At 39.4% G+C, this 25,476-nt stretch overlaps 1 protein-coding gene across 10 annotated transcripts in view; it reads left to right on the forward strand.

The window, feature by feature from the left end:
- Positions 1-25,476, forward strand: part of GOLGB1 (golgin B1) — a 90,431-nt gene that overhangs the window by 58,778 nt on the left and 6,177 nt on the right. For 9 of the 10 annotated variants that reach the window (XR_011074318.1, XM_068546636.1, XM_068546637.1 and 6 more), the window contains 5 exons: positions 891-6,094; positions 6,967-8,881; positions 14,381-14,559; positions 20,891-21,056; positions 21,258-21,395. Coding sequence is in view for 9 of the 10 variants with exons in the window: in XM_068546636.1 (XP_068402737.1) it covers positions 891-6,094; positions 6,967-8,881; positions 14,381-14,559; positions 20,891-21,056; positions 21,258-21,395 (7,602 nt within the window). In the remaining variant the exon portion in view is untranslated. Of the gene's footprint in view, positions 1-890; positions 6,095-6,966; positions 8,882-14,380; positions 14,560-20,890; positions 21,057-21,257; positions 21,396-23,091; positions 23,359-25,476 lie in introns of those variants that run through there. The other variant, XM_068546644.1, reaches the window with a different exon arrangement.

Below are 25,476 nucleotides of genomic sequence, written 5' to 3' on the forward strand. Positions count from 1 at the left end.
AGCAGTCTAACACAGTAATCCTTGTAATAGTAACTTGGTTAATATTTTGTAAAACAGGTCCATAATGTCTTCCCAATCCCCAACAGAACTCCTTTTTGATTATTTTATCCTGGTAATTTATCTCAATCAACATGTTTGATATTTGTCTGTTAATGGCTGTCTTATCTAATACTTCCCATTTCAATAGATAGTTTAGGAAAAGGAATCCCTAACTTCCTCCTTGGCATGGGATGAAACAAAAATTTAATTCATTTCCTGCTTCCCTTTTTATTTTTAAGCAGTTCTTAGGAGAAATAAGTAGTTTTAATCTGAAGAAAGTTTCCCAAGTGAGGAATATTTAGAAAATGAGTCTCAGGTTTCCTTAGGTCTTATGAATATGACATGACCTCAGTGCAGGACTGACAGGATGCCCTCAGAGGTCCAAGTTGGGAAAACTGATTTTAAAAGTATTTAGCAGTTTTATGGTAGGAAGGTTTGGACAGAAAAGTTTTAGGTTTTGGAAAATGCACAAAATACCAGTTTTTACTTAGGCTCCTTCCTTCCTTCCTTCCTTCCTCCCTCCCTCCCTTTCTTTCTTTCTAATAAATTTATTTATTTATTATTTATTTATATTGGAGATTTATTTATTTTGGCTGCACTGGGTCTTCGTTGCAGCACGCAGGCTTCTCTAGTTGCAGTGCACAGGCTCTAGAGTGTGCAGGCTCAGTAGTTGTGGCGTGAGGGCTTAGTTGCGGTATGTGGGATCTTAGTTCCCTGAGCAGGGATTGAACCTGGGCCCCCTGCATTGGGAGTGCGGAGTCTTAACCACTGGACCACCAGGGAAGTCCCTACTTAGGCTCTTTTCTATAAAACATTTGATTGAGGCTTTTTCTTTCTTTTTTTAAAAACAGATGAGCATGGTTGATATTGCCAGGCTCAACAAGAGCAGCTCTTCTGCTGAGGAAAGTGGACAAGCTGTCCTGGAGAACACATTTTCTCAGAAGCATAAAGAACTATCCATTTTATTGTTGGAAATGAAAGAAGCCCAAGAGGAGATTGCATTCCTTAAGTTGCAGCTTCAAGGCAAAAGGGCAGAGGGTGACCCTGAGGTCCTTGACCAAAAAGAAATGAAACAGACAGAGAGTGAAGGAATACCTCCAGTTAAAATGACAGTACTGCTTGAAGATACAGGGCAACATTTTCCCCCCATGCCAAATGAAGAGAGCGGTCTTCCAACAACTGAGAAAGAAGAACAGATGAGCATTAAATACCAACACAGAACATCTGAGGAAATATCTTTAAATGACACTGGAATGGAATTAAAATCAGCAAAGCAGGATGATGATGGTAAATCCCCTTCTGTGGTATCAGGTATTTGTCAGTATCACCAGGATGAATTGGAAAAGCTAAAAGGTCAAATTTTGGAGCTTGAGCTAAACCTTCATAAAGCAGAAGAGATCTATGAGAAAAATTTAGATGAGAAAGCTAAGGAAATAGGAAACCTAACCCAGCTGATTGAAGAGTTTAAGAAAAATGCTGAAAACACGAATAGTGCATTCACTGCTTTGTCTGAAGAAAGAGACCAGCTTCTTTCTCAGGTGAAGGAACTTAGTGTGGTAACGGAACTGAGGGCTCAGGTACAGCAACTGGAAGTGAACCTTGCAGAAGCAGAAAGGCAAAGAAGACTTGACTATGAAAGCCAGACTGCTCATCACAACTTGCTCACTGAACAGATCCACAGTCTCAGCATAGAAGCCAAATCTAAAGATGTAAAGATTGAAGTTTTACAGAACGAACTGGATGATGTGCAGGTTCAGTTTTCCGAGCAGAGTACAGTGATCAAAAGCCTGCAGAGCCAGCTGCAGAAGAAGGAAAGTGAAGTGCTCGAGGGGGCAGACCGTGAGAGGGATATCTTAAATAAGGTGGAAGAACTTTTACAGGCTCTTTCACAGAAGGAACTTGAAATAGCAAATATGGACCAACTCTTACTAGAGAAAAAGAAAGATGTGGAAATCCTCCAACAAACCATCGAGGAGAAGGATCAGCAAGTGACAGAAATCAGCTTTAGTATGATGGAGAAAATGGTTCAGCTTAATGAAGAGAAGTTTTCTCTTGGGGTTGAAATTAAGACACTTAAAGAACAGCTGAATTTATTATCCAGAGCTGAAGAGGCCAAAAAAGAGCAGGTGGAAGAAGATAAAGAAACAGTTTCTGGCATTAAACAGAATTATGATGAACTGAACCCAGTAGGGCTAATAAGTAAAGAAGAACTTCAGTATGAATTAGACCTTGTAAAGAAAGAAAGTGAGCAGAGAAAAAGAAAGCTCCAGGCTGCTCTTATTAACAGAAAGGAACTTCTACAGAGAGTCAGTAGATTAGAAGAGGAATTGGCCAAAGTGAAATATGAACCCAGGAAAGACACCCCACTCAGTGAGAGTGAGAGGAGGGAAATGGAGGAAGATAAAGAAAGCAAAGAAGACTTAGAAAAATGTGTGACTTCTAAGTGCCAAGAAATAGAAATGGTAATATCTTTAAAACAGGTAATATCCGAGAAGGAAGTGGAACTAGAGCACGTAAGGAAGGATTTGGAAGAAAAGGCAGCAGCTGAAGAACAGTTACAGGCTGTGGTCAAACAGATGAATCAGAATTTGCAAGAGAAGACAAACCAAATAGATGTGCTCCAAGCAGAAATCATTGAAAACCAAACAGTTATCCAAAAGTTAACCACAGGTAACAAGGATGCAGGTGATGGGGACTCAGCAGCACCTGTAAAAGAAGCAGCAGCCATCAGTCCACTTGGTGCAGGTAGTGGAGAACACTGGAAACCAGAACTGGAAGAAAAAATAGTGGACCTTGAAAAAGAAAAGGAGCAACTTCAAAAGAAGCTACAGGAAGTATTAACCTCTCGCAAGGTGATTCTAAAAAAGGCACAGGAGAAAGAAAGACATCTTCGGGAGGAACTCAAGCAACAGAAAGATGACTATAATCGCTTGCAAGAACAGTTTGATGAGCAAAGCAAGGAAAGTGAGAACATTGGGAACCAACTAAGGCAACTACAGATTCAAGTAAAGGAATCTTCGGACAGAAAACTCCCAGGCAGTGGCCAGCAGGAACCAGGTTCTCCCAGTCAAGGTTTAGAAGAACCTTTATTCAAAGCCACAGAGCAGCAACCTGCTCAACCTGCTTCAGAGTCTGACTTGTGCCCAGACTGGCCTTCTCATCCTGGAGATACAAATGGTCTGCAGGGCAATACTGCTATTGCCCGGATTAAGACACAGCTGAAAGAAATAGAGGCTGAGAAAGAAGAGTTAGAGTTGAAGGTTAGCTCTACAGTAAGTGAGCTGACTAAAAAATCAGAAGAGGTATTTCAGTTACAAGAGCAGATAAATAAACAGAATTTAGAAATCCAAAGTCTGAAGGCAGCATCCCATGAAGCTGAAGCCCACGCAGAAAGCCTGAGGCAACAACTGGAAAGCAGTCAACTAGAAATCACTGGATTAGAACATTTAAGAGAATTACAGCCTGAACTAGGTGAACTGCAAAAACTCATAAGCAAAAAAGAAGAAGAAGTTAGATACCTTTCTGGACAGCTTAGTGCAAAGGAAACAGCCCTTACTAAAGTACAGACAGAGATAACAGAACAAGAGGATTTAGTGAAGGCTCTGCATACACAGCTGGAAATGCAAGCCAAAGCACATGATGAGAAGATAAAGCAGTTACAGGTGGAGCTTTGTGAAATGAAGCAGAAACCAGAAGAGATTGGAGAAGAAAGTAAAGCAAAGCAACAAATACAGAGGAAACTGCAAGCTGCCCTTATTTCCCGAAAAGAAGTACTAAAAGAAAACAAACGTCTCCAAGAAGAGTTGTCTTTGGCCAGAGATACCACTGAACATCTCACCAAGTCTCTGGCAGATGTGGAAAACCAAGTTTCTGCTCAAAATAAAGAGAAAGATATATTCTTAGGAAAGTTAGCTCTTTTTCAGGAAGAAAGAGACAAACTCATTGCAGAAATGGACAGATCTTTAATGGAAAATCAAAGTCTCAGTGGTTCTTGTGAAAGTCTGAAATTAGCTCTGGAGGGTCTTACTGAAGACAAGGAAAACTTAGTGAAAGAAATTGAATCTTTGAAATGTTCTAAGATTGCAGAAAGCACTGAGTGGCAAGAGAAACACAAAGAGTTACAAAAGGAATATGAAATTCTTCTGCAGTCCTATGAGAATGTTAGTAATGAGGCAGAAAGGATTCAGCATGTGGTAGAAACTGTGAGGCAAGAGAAGCAAGAACTATACGGCAAGTTAAGAAGCACAGAAGGAAACAAGAAAGAGACAGAAAAGCAGTTGCAGGAAGCTAAACAGGAAATGGAGGAGATGAAAGAAAAGATGAGAAAGTTTGCTAAATCTAAACAGCAGAAAATCCTAGAGTTGGAAGAAGAGAACGAGAGGCTTAGAGCAGAGGTACACCCTGCAGGAGGTACATCTAAAGATAGTATGGAAGCACTTCTTTCTTCCAATTCTGACATGAAGGAGGAACTAGAAAGGGTCCAAACAGAGTATAAAACCCTTTCTAAGGAGTTTGAGGCTTTAATGATGGAGAAGGACTCTTTAAGTGAAGAGGTTCAGGATTTAAAGCATCAGATAGAAGGTAATGTATCCAAACAAGCTAGCCTGGAGGCCACTGAGAAACATGATAACCGGATGGTTGTCACTGAAGAGGCAACCCACTCTGCTCCAGGTGAGGCCCATGAGCAAAACTCTCCCAGTGTGAACCCAAGGTCTGAAAATTCAGAATCCATTCATTCAGAGAACAGCGCCAAGCCTGATATAAGTGAGAATGTCAGCTTACATGATGCAATTAATAATTACCTACAGCAGATGGATCAGCTCAAAGAAAGAATCACTGAATTAGAGGAGGACAAGCAGAAAGACAAGGAATTTAGCCAGACTTTAGAAAATGAGAGAGCTGCTTTATTGAGTCAAATATCAGCAAAGGATGGTGAACTAAAAAAGCTTCAGGAAGAAGTAACCAAAATAAACTCGTTAAATCAGCAAATCCAAGAAGAACTTGCCAGAGTTACCAAGCTAAAGGAGACAGCAGAGGAAGAGAAAGATGATTTGGAAGAGAGGCTTATGAATCAATTAGCAGAACTTAATGGAAGCATTGGGAATTATTATCAGGATGTTACAGATGCCCAAATCAAAAATGAGCTACTAGAATCTGAGATGCAGAACCTTAAAAAGTGTGTGAGTGAATTGGAAGAAGAAAAGCAGCAGTTAGTCAAGGAGAAAACTAAGGTGGAATCAGAAATACGAAAAGAATATATGGAGAAAATACAAGGTGCTCAGAAAGGGCCTGGCAATAAAAGTCATGCAAAGGAACTTCAGGAGCTGTTAAAAGAAAAACAGCAAGAAGTAAAGCAGCTGCAGAAGGATTGCATTAGGTACCAAGAGAAAATCAGTGCTCTGGAGAGAACTGTTAAGGCCTTAGAATTTGTTCAGACTGAGTCCCAAAAAGATTTGGAAATAACCAAAGAAAATCTGGCTCAAGCCAATGAACATCGCAAGAAGGCAGAAACAGAATTAGCTAGCTTCAAAGTACTGCTAGATGACACTCAAAGTGAAGCAGCAAGGGTCCTAGCAGACAATTTCAAGTTGAAAAAGGAGCTTCAGTCAAATAAAGAATTAGTTAAAAGCCAAATGAAACAAAAGGATGAAGATCTTGAGCGAAGACTGGAGCAGGTAGAGGAGAAACACCTGAAAGAGAAGAAGAATATGCAAGAGAAACTGGATGCTTTGCATAGAGAAAAAGTCCACTTAGAAGAGACATTTGGAGAGATTCAGGTTACTTTGAACAAGAAAGACAAGGAAGTTAAGCAACTTCAGGAAAACTTGGATAGTACTGTGGCCCAGCTTGCAGCTTTCACTAAGAGCATGTCTTCCCTCCAGGATGATCGGGACAGGGTGATAGATGAAGCCAAGAAATGGGAGAGGAAGTTCAGTGATGCTATTCAAACCAAAGAAGAAGAAATTAGACTTAAAGAAGAGAATTTCAGTGTTCTAAAGGATCAGCTTAGGCAGATGTCCATCCACATGGAGGAATTGAAGATCAACATTTCCAGGTAAATGAATAATGACTTTTTTTGCTCTTCCAAAGGTAATTGAAGGCAAAGGAAGTCTCTATTTAAACTATTTCTATTGTCTTTAATATCATGGGACTAATTTTGGTTTAAATTCTCCCCGAAGATGTATTCCCTCTCACTTCTGTCTCTCTCGCTCTCTTGCAAATGACATGCAAATGACATGCAAATGACTTTCTGCTACAACTTGTATTAACATGAAAAATTCACGTCTGCTTCTCTACCCATCTTTCTACTGAGAGATCTCTTAGATTTCTTCTCATTTCCGTTATCATTGTCTGAATTTTTACCATAGTACATATTATTGTACTCTCAAATTACTGCCTTAACCTCTGAAACGATCTCCTCTTTTCTCTTCCTCATATTCCACATCAATTCATACTGCATATGCCTGCTAGAGTTACTTTCTTCAAACTCCAATTTTATATCACTTTTCAAGCTCAGGAAATAACAGTGTCCCCCACACTTTGTACTCTCATCTTTAGTAGGATCCTTCTGCTCTGAGACAGGTCTCCTCATTGCCTCTCATACCAAGATTATTCCGTTAAGGGGCCAGACAACAGCTTGTCTAGAGCAAAGAACAAAATTGGGGGCACTCTTTAGAGTGTCCAAGGTCATGTCACTAAATTAGCAACATACTTTGGAGTTTATTTTTATATGAATTCTTAGGTGCAATATACCTTTAATACAGAACATTCAGTAGAGCTAATACCTCTTTATTAAAAAGATGAACACCTTCAATTACGAATATTTATTCACTTGTAGATCTGAGTACATGTTGTAGTATGTGTTCCCTAGGCATCAAGTACTTTTCCCTTGAAATCTGTAATTAATGACCTTCTCTCTTTTTCTAGGCTTGAACATGACAAGCAGAGTTGGGAGTCCAAAGCTCAGACAGAGGTCCAGCTTCAGCAGAAGGTCTGTGATACTCTACAGGGAGAAAACAAAGAACTTTTTTCCCAGCTAGAAGAGACTCGACATCTATACCGTAGTTCTCAGGATGAATTAGCTAAGTTGGAATCAGAACTGAAGATTCTCAGAGACCAGTCAACTGATTTAAATAACTCTTTAGAAAAATATAAGGAAAATAAAGAAAATTTGGAAGAGATCATAAAGCAGCAAGAGGCTGATATCCAAAATTGTAAGTTCAGTTATGAACAGGTAGAGACAGATCTTCAGGCCTCCAGACAACTGACCAGTAGGCTGCATGAAGAAATAAACATGAAAGAGCAGATGATTATAAGCCTGCTTTCTGCCAAGGAACAGGCAGTCCAAGTAGCTGTTGCTGAACTGCATCAGCAGCATGATAAAGAAATTAAAGAATTGGAAAATCTGCTGTCCCAGGAGGAAGAGGAGAATACTGTTTTAGAAGAAGAGAACAAAAAAGCTGTTGACAAAACCAATCAGCTTATGGAAACACTGAAAAACATGAAAAAGGAGAACATGCAACAGAAGGCTCAGTTGAATTCCTTTGTTAAATCCATGTCTTCTCTCCAGGATGACCGAGACCGTATAGTAGGTGACTACCAACAGCTGGAAGAGCGACATCTCTCTGTGATCTTGGAAAAAGACCAACTCATCCAGGATGCTGCTACTGAGAATAATAAGCTAAAGGAAGAAATTCGATGCTTGAGAAGTCATATGGATGATCTCAATTCTGAGAATGCCAAGCTCAATGCAGAACTGATCCAATATAGAGAAGACCTGAACCAAGTGATATCAAGGAAGGACTGTCAGCAAAAGCAGCTCCTTGAAGCTCAACTTCAGCAGACTAAGGAGGTGAAAACTGAGTATGCTAAATTAGAAGAAAAGCTCAAGGAGTCTGAGGAAGCAAAGGAGGAGCTGCAGAGGTCCTCTCTTGCCCTCCAGGAGGAGAAACGAGGTTTATCTAAAGAGATTGAGAACTTAAAAGTATCTCTATCCCAACTAAAGAAACAATTGACAGCCTTGCAAGAAGAAGGTACTTTAGGAATATTCCAGGCCCAATTAAAGGCAAAAGAAGAAGAGGTACAGAAGTTAAATACTACCCTTTCTTTGTCTCAGAAGAGAATTACAGAACTGGAGGAGGAATTGGTTCGTGTTCAGAAGGAAGCTGCCATAAAGGTAGGTGAAATTGAAGTTAAACTGAAGAAGGAATTAAAGCATCTTCATCATGATGCAGGGATAATGCGAAATGAAACTGAAACAGCGGAAGAGAGGGTGGCGGAGCTAGCAAGAGATCTGGTAGAGATGGAACAGAAGTTACTCATGGTCACCAAAGAAAATAAAGATCTCACAACACAAATCCAGTCTTTTGGAAGGTCAATGAGTTCCCTACAAGACAGTAGAGATCATGCCAATGAGGAAGTTGAGGAACTGAAAAAGAAATATGAGGCCAGTCTGAAGGAGTTGGCACAGCTGAGAGAAGAGCAGGGCCTCTTAAGCAAGGAGAGAGATGTTCTTGTTTCTAAAGCTGCATTTCCAGTTAACTCCACTGAGGATAACAGCTTGCCCCACCTTGAGAAACTTAACCAACAGCTTCTATCCAAAGATGACCAACTGCTTCACTTGTCCTCACAACTAGAAGACTCTTACAACCAAGTGCAGTCCTTTTCCAAGGCTATGGCCAGTCTACAGAATGAGAGAGATCGCCTGTTGAGTGAACTGGAGAAATTCCGCAAGTTAGAGGAAGGGAAGCAGAGGTCTGCAGCCCCACCTGCAACCAGCCCAGATGAAGTACAGAGTTTAAAAAAAGCTATGTCATCACTTCAGAATGACCGAGACCGACTAGTGAGTATCTAGGTTTCTCTTTCCAATCTTCTTTTGAGAGTTTTTGAAACTTTCTTTAAATTGATTTTCATTTTTATAGAAAATGATTAAAAAAATTTTATTCATATTATCTGGGCACTCTAGGATGATTCAAACCTCTTAGTCTGGATTTAATACCCTATAGTTTGTTTTTGCCTCTCTTTCCAGCATCCTCTTTTACTGCTTCTCTACTCATCCTCTTCATTTCAGCCAAACTGATTTACTCACCCACAAACTGATCTACTTACCCATGTTACCATCCTCTGAACCAAAATGTCCTCTCCATTTTCCTTTTTTGGACACATATTTCCTACTCTTTAAAGGTTGCCCCAGAGCTCAAATTCTCCGGCTACATTTCCAGATCACTTGATTGTCTATTACCTTCTGTCTGTACTCCCCTAGTGCTTCTCTTTTTCTTTGTCCCATATTGCCTTGATATAATATGGGTGTGTGTGTGTGTGTTTAATTTCTATACCTTTATTTTTTATTTCCCCAATTAAATTGTAAACTCTTGGTAAATGTGTCATGTCTTATACTTGTTCATATTTCCCATGGTTTTTAGCAGAAGGGTAGTTAATCATATGGTTAGATAATCAAAAATTGATGCGTATTCTCTATATGTGTGGTTGTCACTGAAAACACTTTTCTCTATTTTGTGAAATTGTCGTGTAGGGAAATTATAGGAACTTTTGAGACTGAGGCTTTTATATCTGCCGTGAACAAATCATAAAGCCTAGGCAGGGTTAAAAATCACATGAAGGCCTGACAGTCTGACTCAATGTTACTGCATACAGGCTCTGCTACAGCCGCTGAGGCCCTTCTGCATACTTGCTGAATGTATTGTTAATTGTCCATCAACTCTTCCACATATCTTGTTCTCAGTCTGTCTCATGAGCATTGAAGTTTCTAGTCTCTCAGCCACTGGCTGCATGTACGATAACTTATTTCAATCACTATCAGTTTAAACATTCAGCCTAGGCCAGCAGTTTGTCACCTCTGCCTACACTATGCTTCCTTTCCCTCAGGACCACCCAAGAGATGAGCTAGGTCTGAAAGGAGCTTAGGTGACTTTGGTTTTCTTCTTTACGTAATTAGTCAAAGGGAAGTTTCGCAAATAAAGTCTGAGGGTCTAAGTGGCAAGGAGTTAACCCAGGGGATTCTAGGATTCTACTAGGGCATAACAAACAACTCTGAAAACATTCTGGAGTTTTCATATGTGTTCAAACTTCCTTAGGATTTTTGCATAATCAAATGAAGCACTCCTACCTAAAGGCTGTAAAGCAAATCTCTAGGGGTGCCTTTTTGTTTGTCTATACTTACTTCAGTCTGAAAATGATTTGAGGTAGCATATAAAGATATGAACAGTTTTTCAAGATAATATAAGGTGAGGAACTGGGAAGGAAGAGAAAATTAGGATCTGAGAGAAAAAGATTAAACCAGGAGTAAGTTTAGTTTAGGAGTAAGCTTATCCCAAAGGGATATCACAATATCCTGTTAGAAAGATGGACCACTAATTTTGCTCTGAGGTCTGGCAGCCATCAGAAGTACAGAATTTTAAAACCTTGTGTATGAATTGCAGTGTCCATATTTTAGGGAAAAGGAAGAAAGTAAAACTACTTGGAACAGATAAGAATAGTTATTCTTTAAGTATTGAGGCCTGCAAGAAATTTCTTCTGTGTTTCCATAGGGAGGACACTATGAAGTTATGAAACATTCTTTATTTCTCTACAGTAAATATAATAATTGTTTTATAGGGTTTTTATTTAGCTGTCCCTTGATGTAAGTGCATAGCAAAAGAATTTTGAGTAATTCACTAAAGTTACCTCTGCAAGTGGCTAAAATGCAGTTCCAGACACACAGCTTTCTGATGATCTGCTCTATTCCAAAGGTAACATTTAGAGTATCTGGACTAGAGGAGTGAGTGGATTGCATAAAGAATATATGTTTGCTTTAAAACAAAACAAAAATATGTTTTTATTTTAGTTTTGGGTTAAAAGATAAAGCTATACACACATATTTGATGAGTCACTAAATTCTACAATGTTTGATAAGAAAAACGAACAGTAGCATTCCCAACCCTGTTTCTCCTTCTTCTGAGGCAGTCTGCTTTCAACCCTTTTAATTTGTTATTTTGGTGTTTCCTGAGTAGCTAAATATCATGTTTATAGTGCATCTTGGCTTTTCATTCTTTGCATTAGCTGTTGACTTTCTTATATGCTAACAGGGTTTAGTTCTCTTTACTCTCTCTGTTTTCACAGTATAGACGTACATTTTCAATATACAACCCCTTCTCCATTGTCCTGATGTAATTTAATTTTAATTTTGATTAAATCAATATTCAATGTTTACATTTTTATGACTACAAATGCTGTTAGACCTGAGACATGTGTTATTTTACTGTTATTTTCCTCAACACCTTTGTTTTTCCTGGAGTGAATAACTGTGTTTTTGTTGTTGTTGCTTACTTAGTTTTCTTTGTACTTATCAATGTAATTAACGCCAGATTTACTGCCATTTAATCCACATTTTTCAAGATGTTTATTCCTATCTATTTAGTCTTAAGGAAGAAATTCTCTTGGAATCTCTTTTTTGCTCTTAAATGAATCAGTTGCCCTGTACTCCTAGGACACAGTTTTCATCTTAGAATATCCCCCTCCATTTCTCTCCTGTGTTAGAGTTCCTGTTTCTTGTATTCCGTGTTTTCTTCATCTTGGTTTTGTGCCATCATTTTGTTGGAATAAATAATTCAGTAGCTCTCTAAGAAAAGATACAGGGGAGGTAAATTTATTGAAAATGTCTTGTCATCTCTTACACCTGATTGATAGTTTGGCTGAGTATAGAATTCTAGGCTGGAAATAATTTCCCTTCAAAATTGTGAAGACATTGGTCTGTTCCCTTTTAGCTTACGTTGTGGTTCAGGAGTCTGAAGATATTCTGATCCTTGATCCTTTGTATATGAGATAGTTCTGTCTCTGTCTCTCTCCCTCTCTCCCTCATCTTATCTCTTTCTCTCTCTCTGGAAATACAGCTGGATCTTGAACAACATGGCTTTAAAATGCATGGGTTCACTTATACGTAGATTTTTTTCAGTAGTAAATACTACAGTACTACAGGATCAGTGGGTGGTTGGCTCTGTGGATGCAGAACAGCAGATATATTCAGTAGAAGAACCGCATACATGAAGGGCCGACAATAGTATACATGGATTTTTGACTTCACGGTGGGTGGGTACCCCCACTCCTTCCTTGTTCAAGGGTCAACTGTAAATAGAATCTTTTAGTCTTGTGTGTTCTGATGTTTCATGATAATGTATTTTGGTGTGGGTCTATTTTTATCATTCTGTCTAGTCCTTTGAATCTAAGAAGTCATGCTCATCAATTTTGGGCAATTCTTTTGAATTCTATTTTACCATTTTCCCCCATCCTTTTTCTCTATTGCCTATTTTTCCCTGGAAATCCTGTTGTTTAGGTGTAGGGCCTTCTGGATTGGCTCTATAATTTTCTTACCTTTTTTATTGTTTTTGCTTTACTTGGGGAAGATTTTCTCACCTTCATCATATGAATCCTATATTGAAGTTTTCATTTTTGCTATCATGTTCCTGATTTCTAAAGATTTTTTTTTTTTTTTTTTTTGTCTCATGGATATATATTCTTAATTTATCTCTCCAAGAAGATTAGGGGTAGTTTTGTTCTTTGAAATTTTTTCATAATGAGTTTTTCTTTATAATTTTAAAATTTCTACTATAATGTTTCTAATTTCCAATATTTTCTTAAGTCTTTGAGTACATGACATTCTTTCTTCTGCTGATGTCTTCTGAATTACTTTTCTTCTAGTTTCTTTTTATCCCTGCCTAATGTTAGCTGTTCTTCAGGTGAGGGTTAATCCTTGGTTTATTCTTCATGTTTGTGGGCAGAGTCTAAAATGCTTGTGGGTGGGACTTACCAGCTGTGAGTTTCAGTGCATGGTGATCTTGCTGAGCTTTTTGAGGGTAGTCCCCATGTTGATATTTTTAGTTCCTCTGGGGTTGGTCAGATTTTCTAGAGAAGACTTCTCAATTTCCCTTATGGACGGTAAAGGCCTGTGTGCCAGCACTCTTCAAGCTAAGTAGGGGAAAGGCTTCAAGCATTCAGAAAGCATACATTCACTTGATCACCCTTGTTTTGGAGCAGTACCCTTACCTTCTACTGTACCTAGTATTCCATAGTCCAGAGACACTCTTTTAACTTTTTCTAGAGAATAAAATTCTAGTTGTCTGTCAGAGTAACAAAAAGTGTGGAACTGGGAGGGTATTTAGGGATGTAGTTGTTCTCAAGCAGTTTTCATCGAATCCTCCTTATTTCAGCTATCACCTCCTCCTCCCTACCCCCATCACCATCTTTTCCAGAGGTACTTGGTGCTGTTAATTCCTGAGCCTTTTGAAGAGTCTGCAGAGTAAATTCTGTTGGTTCTTGGCTTTTCCTACTGCCAGCTTAAGACTTGCCTTTCCCAGATCTGTTAAGTCAGTTACCATTTATGCATCTGCTTTTCAGCTTCTAAAATTAATTTTGTTGCTGCTGACTCCTCTCTTGTTCTTGTTCTTGTGTTTTATGCTTATAAAATGATGCCTTTATTGTAGCTTTAGTGATGTTTCCAGAGAGGGTGAAAGAGATGTGTGTTCAAGGCCTCTCTCTTTGCCTAGATGTCCTGACATTATTTCTTACTACCAAGCTTTTAAAGAATATTGGGGATAAAGAGTTAGAAGATATATCTGGAATGTAGATAGGCAGTTTTACTAATTAAAGGCAAGTTCATCATCATCATCACCACCACTAACTTTTATGTGTGGAGTGCATTAATTTTCTCATTGAATTCTCATAATCTTTATGAGGAGTACTATAATTACATTCATTTTATAGGTGAAGGAAATTAAGGCTTAGAAGGTGTGTGGAACATGCATAGAATCACACACTATGTGGGCAGGATAGCTGACTCCAAATTCTAACTGCTCTTAACACTGGGCCTGGGCATCAATGCCTTCTTTATAATCAACATCAGCTAAGCTAGAACTAAGATTGATATTCATGTAAGAAAGTTTAGAAGCCTAGCCAGGGCACATGGCTAAATAGGAAGCCAATCTATCTTTACACTTCTTGTTCTAGGGAGTTACCACCCACCAAGAAGCTGTAAAGTCCTTTAAGTCTATCCTGTCTCAGAGTTGTAGATCTAGCGTCAACTTAGGACTTCAGGGCCAGTGGGCTGGGGTTGAAGTTGCAGTAGTGGTCAGGCCCTACAGCCTTGATGGCCGCTCCATCAGGAGATTCCCACCAGCCTGGCTGCATGTATTTCACCATTTTAGGGATTCATGCTGCCATTATGTCAGTGGACTGTTAGATGCTGGTAGTCAGTTGTGATGTTGACTGACTTAGCAGGGAGGTGCTGCTGACTTACAGCTGAATGAATGAAATGTGATGAATCACCCTTTTACTTTGCTTTTGGTTAAAGCTGAAGGAATTGAAGAATCTGCAGCAGCAATACTTACAGATTAACCAAGAAATCACTGAGTTACGTCCACTGAAGGCTCAACTTCAGGAGTATCAAGATAAGACAAAAACATTTCAGATTATGCAAGAAGAGCTCAGGCAGGAAAACCTCTCCTGGCAGCATGAGCTGCATCAGCTCAGGTATGGTAATCCCTGCTTTTTAACCCTTTTCTTTTAGTTTTTTGTGTTTCTTTAAATGAAATAATTATAGATTTATGGGAAATTGCAAAAATAGTACAAAGAACTTTCATGTACCCTTCATCCAGTTTCCCATCACTATAGTACAATTTCAAAACCAGGAAATTGATATTGGTACGATTCAGAGATCTTATGCAGATTTCACACCAATTTGACATTCACTCAAGTATGTGTATAGTTCTGTGCAACTTTATCATATGTGTGGACTCATGTAACCACCACTACAACAAGATATACAGCTACCCCATCATCACAAATATGTCCTTTGTGCTACTAGTTTATAGTCACACTTTTCCCCTCCCTCCCATCCCCATATCCCTAACTTCTGGCAACCACTAATCTGTTCTCCATCTCTATAATTTTGTCTCATTCTGAGAATTTTTTAAAGTATGCAACCTTTTGAAATTAGCTTTACTCATGCATAATGCCCTTGACATCCATTAACATCATTGCGTGTATCAATACTTCATTCTTTTTATTGATGAGTAGTATTTCATGGTATGAATGTACTGCTTTAACCATTCACTCATTGAAGGACATGTGTTGTTTCTAATTTTTAGCTATTATAAATAAAGCTGCTATAAACATTTGTGTATTGGCTTTTATGTGGACAATAAGTTTTAATTTCTCTGAGATAATTGCCCAGGAGTGCAAATGCTAGGTCATATAATAAGTGGCGTTTCGTTTTTTAAGAAACTGCAAAACTATGAATGCAAAACCAGAATGACTGTATCATTTTATACTCCTACCAGCAATATATGAGTGATCCAGTTTCAATATCAAATGCTACATCCTTATCAGCATTTGATATTGTAACTAAATTTTAGTTTTTTACAGATATGTAATGCTGTTCCACTGTGGTTTTAATTTGCATAATGGATACTAATGTTGAACATTTTTTTACATGCTTATCTATAGGTCCTTTTTGATGAAATATTTGATCATGTGTTTTGTCTATTTTCTAAGTGGGTTGTTAATTTTTACTGTTGAGTTTTGAGAGTTCTTTATGTATTCCAGGTACAGGTTTTTTTTTTTTCGTTTGTTTTTTTTCTCTCTCTAGTTGTGGCGTGCAGGCTCCGGGGCGTGTGGGCTCTGTAGTTTGCGGCACGCAGGCTCTCTAGTTGAGGCGTGCGAGCTCAGTAGTTGTGGTGCACAGGCTTAGTTGCCCCGTGGCATGTGGGATCTTAGTTCCCTGACCAGGGATCGAACCCGCACTCCTGCATTGGAAGGCGGATTCGTTATCGCTGGACCACCAGAGAAGTCCCCAGATACAGGTTTTTTGGTCATATACGTGGCTTGCAAATATTTTCTTCCAGTCTGCACTTTATTTTTTTCATCCTTCCATTGAGAAGGTCTTTTTAATTTTGATGAAATCAATTTATTGATTATTTTCTCTTTATTCAGATTCAGTAATTTTTATTGTTCTGTCTTCAAGTTCACTGATTTTTTTTCTTTTTCCTTCATCACTTCCAATCTGCTATTGAGTCCATTGAGTTAGCTTTTTATTTTGGCTATTGTATTTTTCCATTCTATAATTTCCATTCAGGTCTTCTTTATATCTTGCTGAGGCTTTCTCTGTTTTCATTTATTTCCAGTGTGTTAGTAATTGCTTGTTGAAGCATTTCTATGATGGCCACTTTAAAATACTTCTATAATTCCGTATATATAGGCCAACATCTGTGTCATCTCGGGTGTTGTAATCTATTGATTTTCTTTTCTCAATCAAGTTGTGATTTCCCTGGTTTTTAGTATGATGAGTGATTTTCAGTTGTAACCTGGACGTTTTGGAGTCCTGTAAGTTTTAACACTCAGTCTTACTTAAATCTTTGGTAGGCTTCCACTGACACAATGCCAGCAGGGGAAGGGGAACACTGCCACTTTACTGCTGGAGGAGGGTGAAGTCCAGTGGGCTCCCTACTCAGCCTTCACTGATACCCCTAGTGGGAGGCAGTGCCCTGATACTGCCAGAGGAAGTCCAGGCTCCCCACTTAGTTAGCAATTAGCAGGGAGCAGTGCCTCATTACTGTTAGGTGAGAGTAGAAGTCTAAGCTCCACACATGGCTTCCATTGATACCACTCAGGGGTGTGGAGGGCAGCACTTCATTGTCACTGGGCAGTGGTGAAAGTCCAGGCTCCCCACTCAATCTCCACTGACACTGCAGGAGGGTGATTGAGGAGGGGCACCTGTTACCACTGGTTAGTGCCCACAGTCCAAACTTCCCTTCTGGCCTCTTCTGTTACTACCTCTGCAGGAACAGGGGGAAACATTTTAGTCTGTTATGGGTGGAGGTGGATGTCCAGGTTCCACATGTTGTCTCCACTGACACCATAGCGAGGGTGAGAGTGAGGGTGGTCAGAGAGAGGCAACTCTTTACCAGAGTGGTGGACAGTCCAGTGTACACACTTGGCCACTTCTTCTTCTTCTTTTTTTTTTTAAATATTTATTTATTTATTTATTTGGCTGCACCAGCTCTTAGTTGCAGCACGAGGGATCTTTATTGCCGTGCGTGGAATCTTTAGTTGTGGCATGCAGGATCCTTAGTTGCAGCATGCGGGATCTTTTAGTTGTAGCATGCGAGCTCTTAGTTGCAGCATGTGGGATCTAGTTCCCTGACCAGGGATCGAACCCGGGCCCCCTGCATTGGGAGCGCAGAGTCTTAACCACTGGCCCACCAGGGAAGTCCCCACTTGGCCTCTTCTGACACCACCCAGCAGGGAGGGTGAGGTGCACCTAGTTACCTCCAGGCAAGAATGACACTAATCTGTCCACTAGGAGTTTGTTAATGGCGGTAGGGAGATACTGTAGTCTTTCCATGGTGTTCTGCTGCAGTTGGGTGGTTATTGTCATTAATGTTTCTGTCTTGCTAGTCCTCCCCTTCCTGGGCCTTTGGCAAAAGACAGCAAACTTTTCTTGGCACTCATTCGTGTTCTAAGTTGCTGGATCCTCCCTCACCCAGTTTGGGATATGTAGAATTCAAAAAGAAAAACCAGTGTAGTCACCACCGTGTCATTCCTTAAGTCCTAGAGTCCTGAGCTTCTCTACCTTCTTCTCCATCTTTTCCAGTCGTCTTATGTTTGGTTTTATATATAATTTCCAAGGTTTTTTATCTATACTTAGTGGGCGGAATAAGGAAAAATGCATCTACTCCATCTTGTCTGGATCAAGAAATCCAAGCCCTTTTCCTTTAAAGATGACTAACAGTGCTATATGTTCTATTAGAGGGAAAAAAATTATGATAGGAACTCAAATTTTGGATGGTTTTTTAATTCATTGTTTCAGATTTGATCTGAAAAGTAAAGGTAACGAATAAGTGCTTAACAGTATATAAAAACAGGTCCTGTTGTTGCAGCCTCATTGTTGGGACTTTATTACTGTTTAGTGTAAGATGGTGGTACATGCCACCTTAGTAAAATCAAACCCAAAACTTTCAGAGTTTGATACTAAAAGGGGAATCTCCGTGTTGGAGAGTGCTGCTGATCAAGCAGCACCTGCTTTGTCTCACCTGCTGCTACAGGACAAACATAGGCAAGTGAATACAGAGAATATGAGGTGGAATCTAGAGTCCCATCCAGGTTACATTATCTACCATGATGACAGATATCAATATAGTAAAATAAGTATTGTAACATCCCTAAGAGAGCTCTTAATGTGTAGATAGAAGAGATTTGTTCCTTCACAGATCCTAGATGCCATGCACTTTCCTAACGTGATATTTCAAAATAAACCTTAAGCAAGGTTTATAGAGCAAAATGCTTTTTAGAATTTGGTCATTTAAATTTTATGGAGTGAAATTACATCCAAAAGATTTTCATATTCAACATCTTCACAGACTTTCTTATAAGTGAAAATATATTAAACTTATTCCATGGAGTTGGCAACTTCCCCAGATAATACAAGAACACATTTTTTAAATCAAAGGATGATTGCAGAGAAGGTAAAAAAACTGAATTTTTGCTCTCTGGGAATACAAATTGCTTCTGTTTCTTCTTTCTGGAATTGAATCCTAGAAGAAAGATGCTCCATTTCGACCTCATCCTTTTTTCCACCAGGGAATAGCTGCCTTAGCTTATTCTGTTAGAATTTCAATTCACCATCAAGAGATCATCTTCCCTCAGATGCACATTAATGTTGACCACTGAATTTAGGGCCCCCCAAAGGTGATTGGGAGCACATGGGAACATCACCTTGACGTCTCCCATATTATCTCCAGAACTAAAAAAATATTGGAACTAAAAAAAATATTGTGTCCAGTTTCTAGTGTAAACGGAAGAAGGGCTGCAAGGCTCTAAAGGGTTATTTTCTGCAGCCACTTGTTCCTCTTTAAACTTCCTCACAGGGCATTCTGAAAGGATACTTTCCTTATAAAGTTGACCCTTAAGGGAAGAGAAAAAGAGGGAGAAAAAAAAATGATTTCTGGTCTATTGATTTTTTTCTTCCCTCATTTTCTCCCTTTCCACCTTTCTCTTAGCCTTTCTCTCTTTACCTTCCACATTTGAGCAGTTTTGAAGAAAAGAAAAATTGTATATCAAGTGGATGTGAGTAAATTATGAGAAGGAAAGGAAGACATTTTACTTCACTTTTAGAAGAAGAAAATGAGGACACAGATTTGATTCACTGACTCTAGGACCAGTTTCTTTAGCCGAATATTTTTAAGACTCCCTGTTTTTTGCTCTTGAAATACTTGGGAGAAATGAGGTTTTCAAACATGAAAAAGCTGGAACATCTCATTCAGGCTTCTATGGCACTGGGTTTGGCTTATGAGAAGAGCCTGGACTTATACAACAACATTTCTCTTCCACTTGTAGCTACTGATTTGCTTATTCTGCTCTGGTTCCTGTGCTCTCTTACTTAAGGGGTAAGTGAGGTATAGCCCATTTATGGCTGTGTTCTCTTAAGTAATCAGGTTTGTTCCTTAGTGCCTCTTCTCCACTGAGGGTCTCTCCACACCATAACTACTTGTCCATCTTTCTAAACAAAATGGCGGCTTAAAGCTTTATGGAAGAATTGTGATCTTTCTTGTGCATTCTCAGTCTTACACTCCTTCTTTCTTATTCTCTCATTTTTCACAGACAAATATCGGAGAAAGTGTTTTAGAAAATTTCTGTGCCTTTTCCATATAGTGGCCTTGTAATAAAAATTTATTTTAGTTTCTAAGTTTTAGCTCAGCCTTTTAAAAAAAAATCTGACTGTAATCCAAGTCACCTCTTGACATAGCAGGATTATTTCATAATTGGTGTATGTCCTTTAGAAAAGAAAGGACCATTTTACCTTACTTCTAGAGAGAAACAAAAAAGTCAGATGCAATTCAAATAAAACCTTATATTATTAGGAAAAATTAGAGACATGGGTACTATTCAAAGTAAAGAGATGCTGCAGAAATTTGATTACAATCCTAATGGTTTTCTTCAATCATAGTGTAGAAAGAAGTAGAGCTAAAGAATATGGAAGAGAGGCAGTTTTTGATAGAACTACAGAAAATTAGCTGGGGTCAAATAGAAGCTTCCCTCTTGGTCAAATTCAGGGGATAAATAAATATCAGCAGTTTATATTTGTTGAGTGATTGTGATATGCCAGGCTCTGTGTTTGGTGCATGACATAAAGTATCTCATTTAATCCTCACAATAATCCTAAGGAATAGATCATTTATTTCCATTTGACATGAGGCTCAGAGAGATTAAGTTACTTTTACTCAGAGTCTCATGCCTAGTGTATGATAGAGCCAGCATTTGAACCCAGATCCTTCAGACTCTACAGTTGCATTCTCATAACCCTGATAGTATACTGCATCATGGCATCGCCTTTCTGAAGAATTACAGTGGTTTCCCATTGCTTAGAGTAAGTTTTACTTAGCATGGTGTTCAATGCCCCACAGGGTCTGACTTCTTTCCTCTCCACCCTCATTTCCTGCCCTATCCACTCTACACACTACTACAACAATTCCAAAACTCACTATATATATTCATTCTTGTGCCTTTTTTTCTGTTTGCTCCCTGAACCTGGAATGCTTTTCCCATTATGGAAACCTGCCTGACTCATTGTTCAGGATTCAGACCAAATGCCTGCTTTTCTTCCCCAATCCTGCCAGTTGCAGTTCTTTTTTAAGTTCTGCTCCATCTTCTTGCTGCACATTTCTGTTTATAACATAAATTTCTCTCTGGTTATGTATTTTCTTTACTACACCTCTACAGCCCATAATACTGTTTTAAATATGCAATTATTCATCTTTGTCTCACAAGTATATTTTTGCCTGTGACTATTTCATGTTTTTTCTAGAATGGAGAAGAGTTCCTGGGAAATTCATGAGAGGAGGATGAAGGAGCAGTACCTTATGGCTATTGCAGATAAAGAGCAGCAGCTCAGCCATATGCAGAATCTTATGAGGGAATTGAGATCTTCTTCCTCCCCGACTGAGACCCACAAAGTGCAGTATCAAAGACAGGTGAGTGATTTCAGCGCTGATTGCTACTCAGAGGTAACCACTACCCGGGAAACATCAGCTTCCCGCAAGCTAAGTGCCCATCTGCCACTATTAGGCAAACCATCTGATGACTTCCTATGAGGTGGGCAGGGTTTCTGGAAGGAAGGATTTAAGCATGAACAATGTTAAGAGAGAATTTCATCAGTGTTTGTATCCTGGCAGGCATCCCCAGAGACACCAGCTTCCCTAGATGGATCACAAAACCTAGTTTATGAGACAGAACGTCTTAGGACTCAGCTCAATGACAGCTTAAAGGAAATTCACCAAAAGGAGTTAAGAATTCAGCAACTGAACAGCAAGGTAGGTGTTTCCTGCTAGGCTGGAGTTCAATTTCTTGTTTCCATGACTAGAATCAAGAAGGTAAGTAGAATCTGGTTAAGCCTGGCTCTAGCTATATTAGGGGACAGAAGTTTTACCTTTCTCAGAGCCTGGGTTGCTTACCCCAAAGCACTGCACACAGGGCCATTTCCTTTTCCTCACCCTTGGAGAGTCCTTGGGAGTGATTTGGAGAAACCCATTCAGTAAGAATAAAAAAGCCAACTCCTTTAGGGAGACTTCCTCCCCAACATCATCTCCCCATCTGTATCACTTGTTAGTAATATTGAGTTAACTCCCCACAAATCCTCCAGCAAGTTTCTCTGTATTTCCCAATAGTGTGTAACAGGGAAGAGTCTCAGGAAAGAGGATTTTCATGTGTGATTAGATAACAGGGACAGAGGTGAGAGATCTGCTCTTCATTTCACTCCATTTGTAAGCTTCCTCATTGTGTATTTAATGTTCTGGAATTAAAGAAGCCAGCTTGCTTTTTCCCAAACACCAGCCTTGCCACTCTAGACACTCTAGGGAAGCATGATGAAGTAGGGGACCTCTTTCTATAGGGAAGAGCTGCTTTGCCATATGGTTCCTAGAGCAAAAGTCAAGGCAAGATAAAAAAAGATTATTCTTGGTGACTTCACATCTCTGTCTTCTCCCCACATCCATTCTCTGGCTTCTCTTCTTCCTTCATCTGCTTCCCCTCCACCACCCTCTTATGAATTATTATACTCCTGTTGCTCTCTGACTAGTCAAAGTATTCTCTAGTGGCACCTCCTCTAGTTCTGCCTTCTTCAGAGGAAACCAGCTAGGTAGTGTATGTTAGCACTGGAAGGGATTTAAGTAATCATTGAGACTCTGGAATCCAAAAATTAGCTTTGAGGAGGGCTATAAATGTCCAAAAAATATATGCAAAATGGGGTGTGGGTGTGTGTGTGTGTGTGTGTGTGTGTGTGTGTAAATTTCTCATCACAAGAACTCAGGCATTCACCAAGGGATCTGTGATCCAAAAATGGTAAAGATCAGTAGGTTGTATCACAGATGAGGAAACTAAGGCCCAGAGGTATTAAGTAATTTGCCTGAGGTGTTAGGAGGAGGTCAGTCTGAGGTAAATATGATAATGTACATGGTAAAGCACAGTGCCTGGTTTATGTAGAAGGTACTTATTAAATGTTGTTAAATTCAACTAATTGACATTGAAGTATCAGAGACTGATAACACTATTAACTTTGGCGGAGAAATTTGCATTTTTTTAAGTGGGTTTGTTGATCAAAATGAATTGGTAAAATTGCAGGCCCTTTTTGGGGAGGTTGTCTGGGAGTTAGTTTTTAGGGGGGCAGTGGGGAGACTCCAGAGCAGATCCTACCCAGTTCCTCTTCTAGCCTAGTCAGTTGTTTCCAGAAAGTTCTGCCCTTCATTGCTCTGTAACACCTCCTCTTTCTAGAAACTGTTCAATAGACCCCATCTCAACCTTTGTTATATTTGCCCTCCTGAACATTAGATTGTGAATCACTCTGGGCATTTGTCTTTTCCGGACAGTACTTTAAACTGCAATTCAGGGCTATTAGTAGATGATGAGGTCATTTTAGTGGACAGCAACTGAAACATTTTTCATGTAAATGTTTTACTGAAGTAAAACACCGAAAAGCACACAAATCACAAGTACATCATGGTATATTTTCAGAAAGTGAAGACACCTGTATAAGCAGCACCCAGATCAAAAATCAGAACATACCAGAACCCCAGGAGTCCCTTGTGTCTTCTATTCACTACCACCACCTTAGAACTACGTATAAATGGATCATATCTTCTCTTTTGTTTGCTTCATTTATTTTGTGAGATTCATCCATGTTGTTATGTAGACTGTGATTTTTCTGTTCTCATGCTGTGTAGTATTTATTACATTGTAGGCATATAACAATTTCTCTGTTCTGCTGTTAAAGAACTTTTGGGGTTTTCCAGTTTTGAGCTATTACAAATAGTGCATATAGTTTTTTTTTATAAAACAAGTAAAAGAGATTGAAAATATGTATTATGTAAAAATAATAAAGAATATAATTTGTTTTGAGAAACTTTAGTTTCAGTTACTTATATTTATATACTGCGTTCTGGGTCATTATCAAAGTTATGTTTTCTTTAACAGCTTTATTGAGATATACTTCACATACCACTTAAAGTATGAGAAACACTACTTTAGATCACTGTCATTCTGGGTGAGAAAGAGTTCTTCCTTTAGAAATCAGCTGTAAGGAGGCATCTCCATCCCTAGGGTTGGTTATTTACTTATTCATCATTCATCAAAAACAAATAACTATTATCTGCCTTCTATGAGCCTGGCCATACATTAGGTATTGAGGATACACAGTGACCCCTCATGGAGCTAATTGTTTGGTGATATTAAAGCCTCACTCTAAATGGGTCCCAGCTAGCTAGGAGGACTGCTTCTTAGGTCCTAGCATGGGATGGTAGTAGATGGGCTGTCAGCATAGAATGTCTCCTCTCCAAGCCACTGCCGTAATTCTTTCCATGGATGCTCAGATTTTATATGTATCTCTGCCAGCATGGTTGGATATTTGTATGGAATGCAAACTTAAAACATGAAACTTAAAACTTAAAAACATGAGGGGAATGATTATTGGTATCATGTAGTCTCTATTATTCCCTCCTATTCTGTTTTTACAATTATAGATATGATGAAATACAGTAGCTTATGAGTTAGAGCAGAGGTCAGCAAACTTTTTCTTAAAGACTCAGTAAATATTTTGGGTTTGTAGGCCATACCATTTCTGTTACAACTACTCAGCTCTGCAGTTGTAGCACAGAAGCAACCACAGATAACACATAAACAAATGGGGTGGTTATGTTCCAATAAAACCTCATTTACAAAGAAAAGGCAGAGACTTCCCTGGTGGTGCAGTGGTTAAGAATCCGCCTGCCAGTGCAGGGGACACGGGTTAGATCCCTGGTCTGGGACGATCCCACATGCCGCAGCGCAACTAAGCCCGTGCGCCGCAACTACTGAGCCTGCACTCTAGAGCCTGCGAGCCACAACTACTGAGCCTGCATGCCACGACTACTGAAGCCCGCATGCCCTAGAGCCCTCGCGCCACAACTACTAAGCCCACGCTCCACAACTATGGAAGCCCGCACACCTAGAGCCCGTGCTCCTCAACAAGAGAAGCCACCACAATGAGAAGCCTGTGCAGTGCAACGAAGAGTAGCTCCTACTCGCCACAACTAGTGAAAGCCCATGCGCAGCAACGAAGACCCAACACAGCCAAAAAAAAAAAAAAGGCAGTAGGCCCTGGCTCATAGTTTGCCAACCCCTAAACTACAGGGATCTATGTCTATCCTAGACAGAACAGTGCAGACATTACAAAAGGTGGTTTGTATGAGGGTGGCTTAAAAGCAGTTCGACTTCTTCAGTTATGGGAATTTTTGCTTCCAGTGAGTTTTACTGGTCTCCCCTTTCTCCTCTAGATCTTCCAAGAAAAATGTGTTGGATTTTTTCAACACTGAGTGATTTGTGGGGGGGGGGGTTCGTTTATTTGTTTGGTTTTTCTTGGTGTGGTTTAGGCTGCTTACTGTGGCCAGGAAAGTTGACTTTCTTCTATATTAGGAGAGGACCATATTACTCCCTGTCTCAGAACCCAGTAGTTGTCATGGTACCCAGCTACCTTTGTTTTCCAGTTAGTATTGCTTCTTAAACATTTATATTCTTTCCTTTACTAACCGTTCCCAGCCCTGAAAAAACCTACAACCTACTTAAGTTCCCTTGCTGAATTCTCAGATGGGACACCATCAAAAAGCAGATAGAGCTCTAGACTTGGATTCAAGAACCATACTTGAGTCCTGGCCTGCCATCTTTTAGCCACATAACATTGGACAAGTCACCATTCATCTCTTTTTTGTCATTTGTAAGTGAAGATAGTAGTTCTTCCTCTAACTCTCTCAAATAAGATAATACTTTTGAAAGTGCTTTGTAAACTGAAAATTGCTCTTTAGAGGTAAGGTTATTTGTTGTGTTTTTCATTCTGGCTATGCAAATATTTTTGTTATACCACATGGA

The sequence above is a fragment of the Eschrichtius robustus genome, chromosome 6 (genome assembly GCF_028021215.1).
Source record: "Eschrichtius robustus isolate mEscRob2 chromosome 6, mEscRob2.pri, whole genome shotgun sequence".
Taxonomy (NCBI): Eukaryota; Metazoa; Chordata; class Mammalia; order Artiodactyla; family Eschrichtiidae; genus Eschrichtius; species Eschrichtius robustus.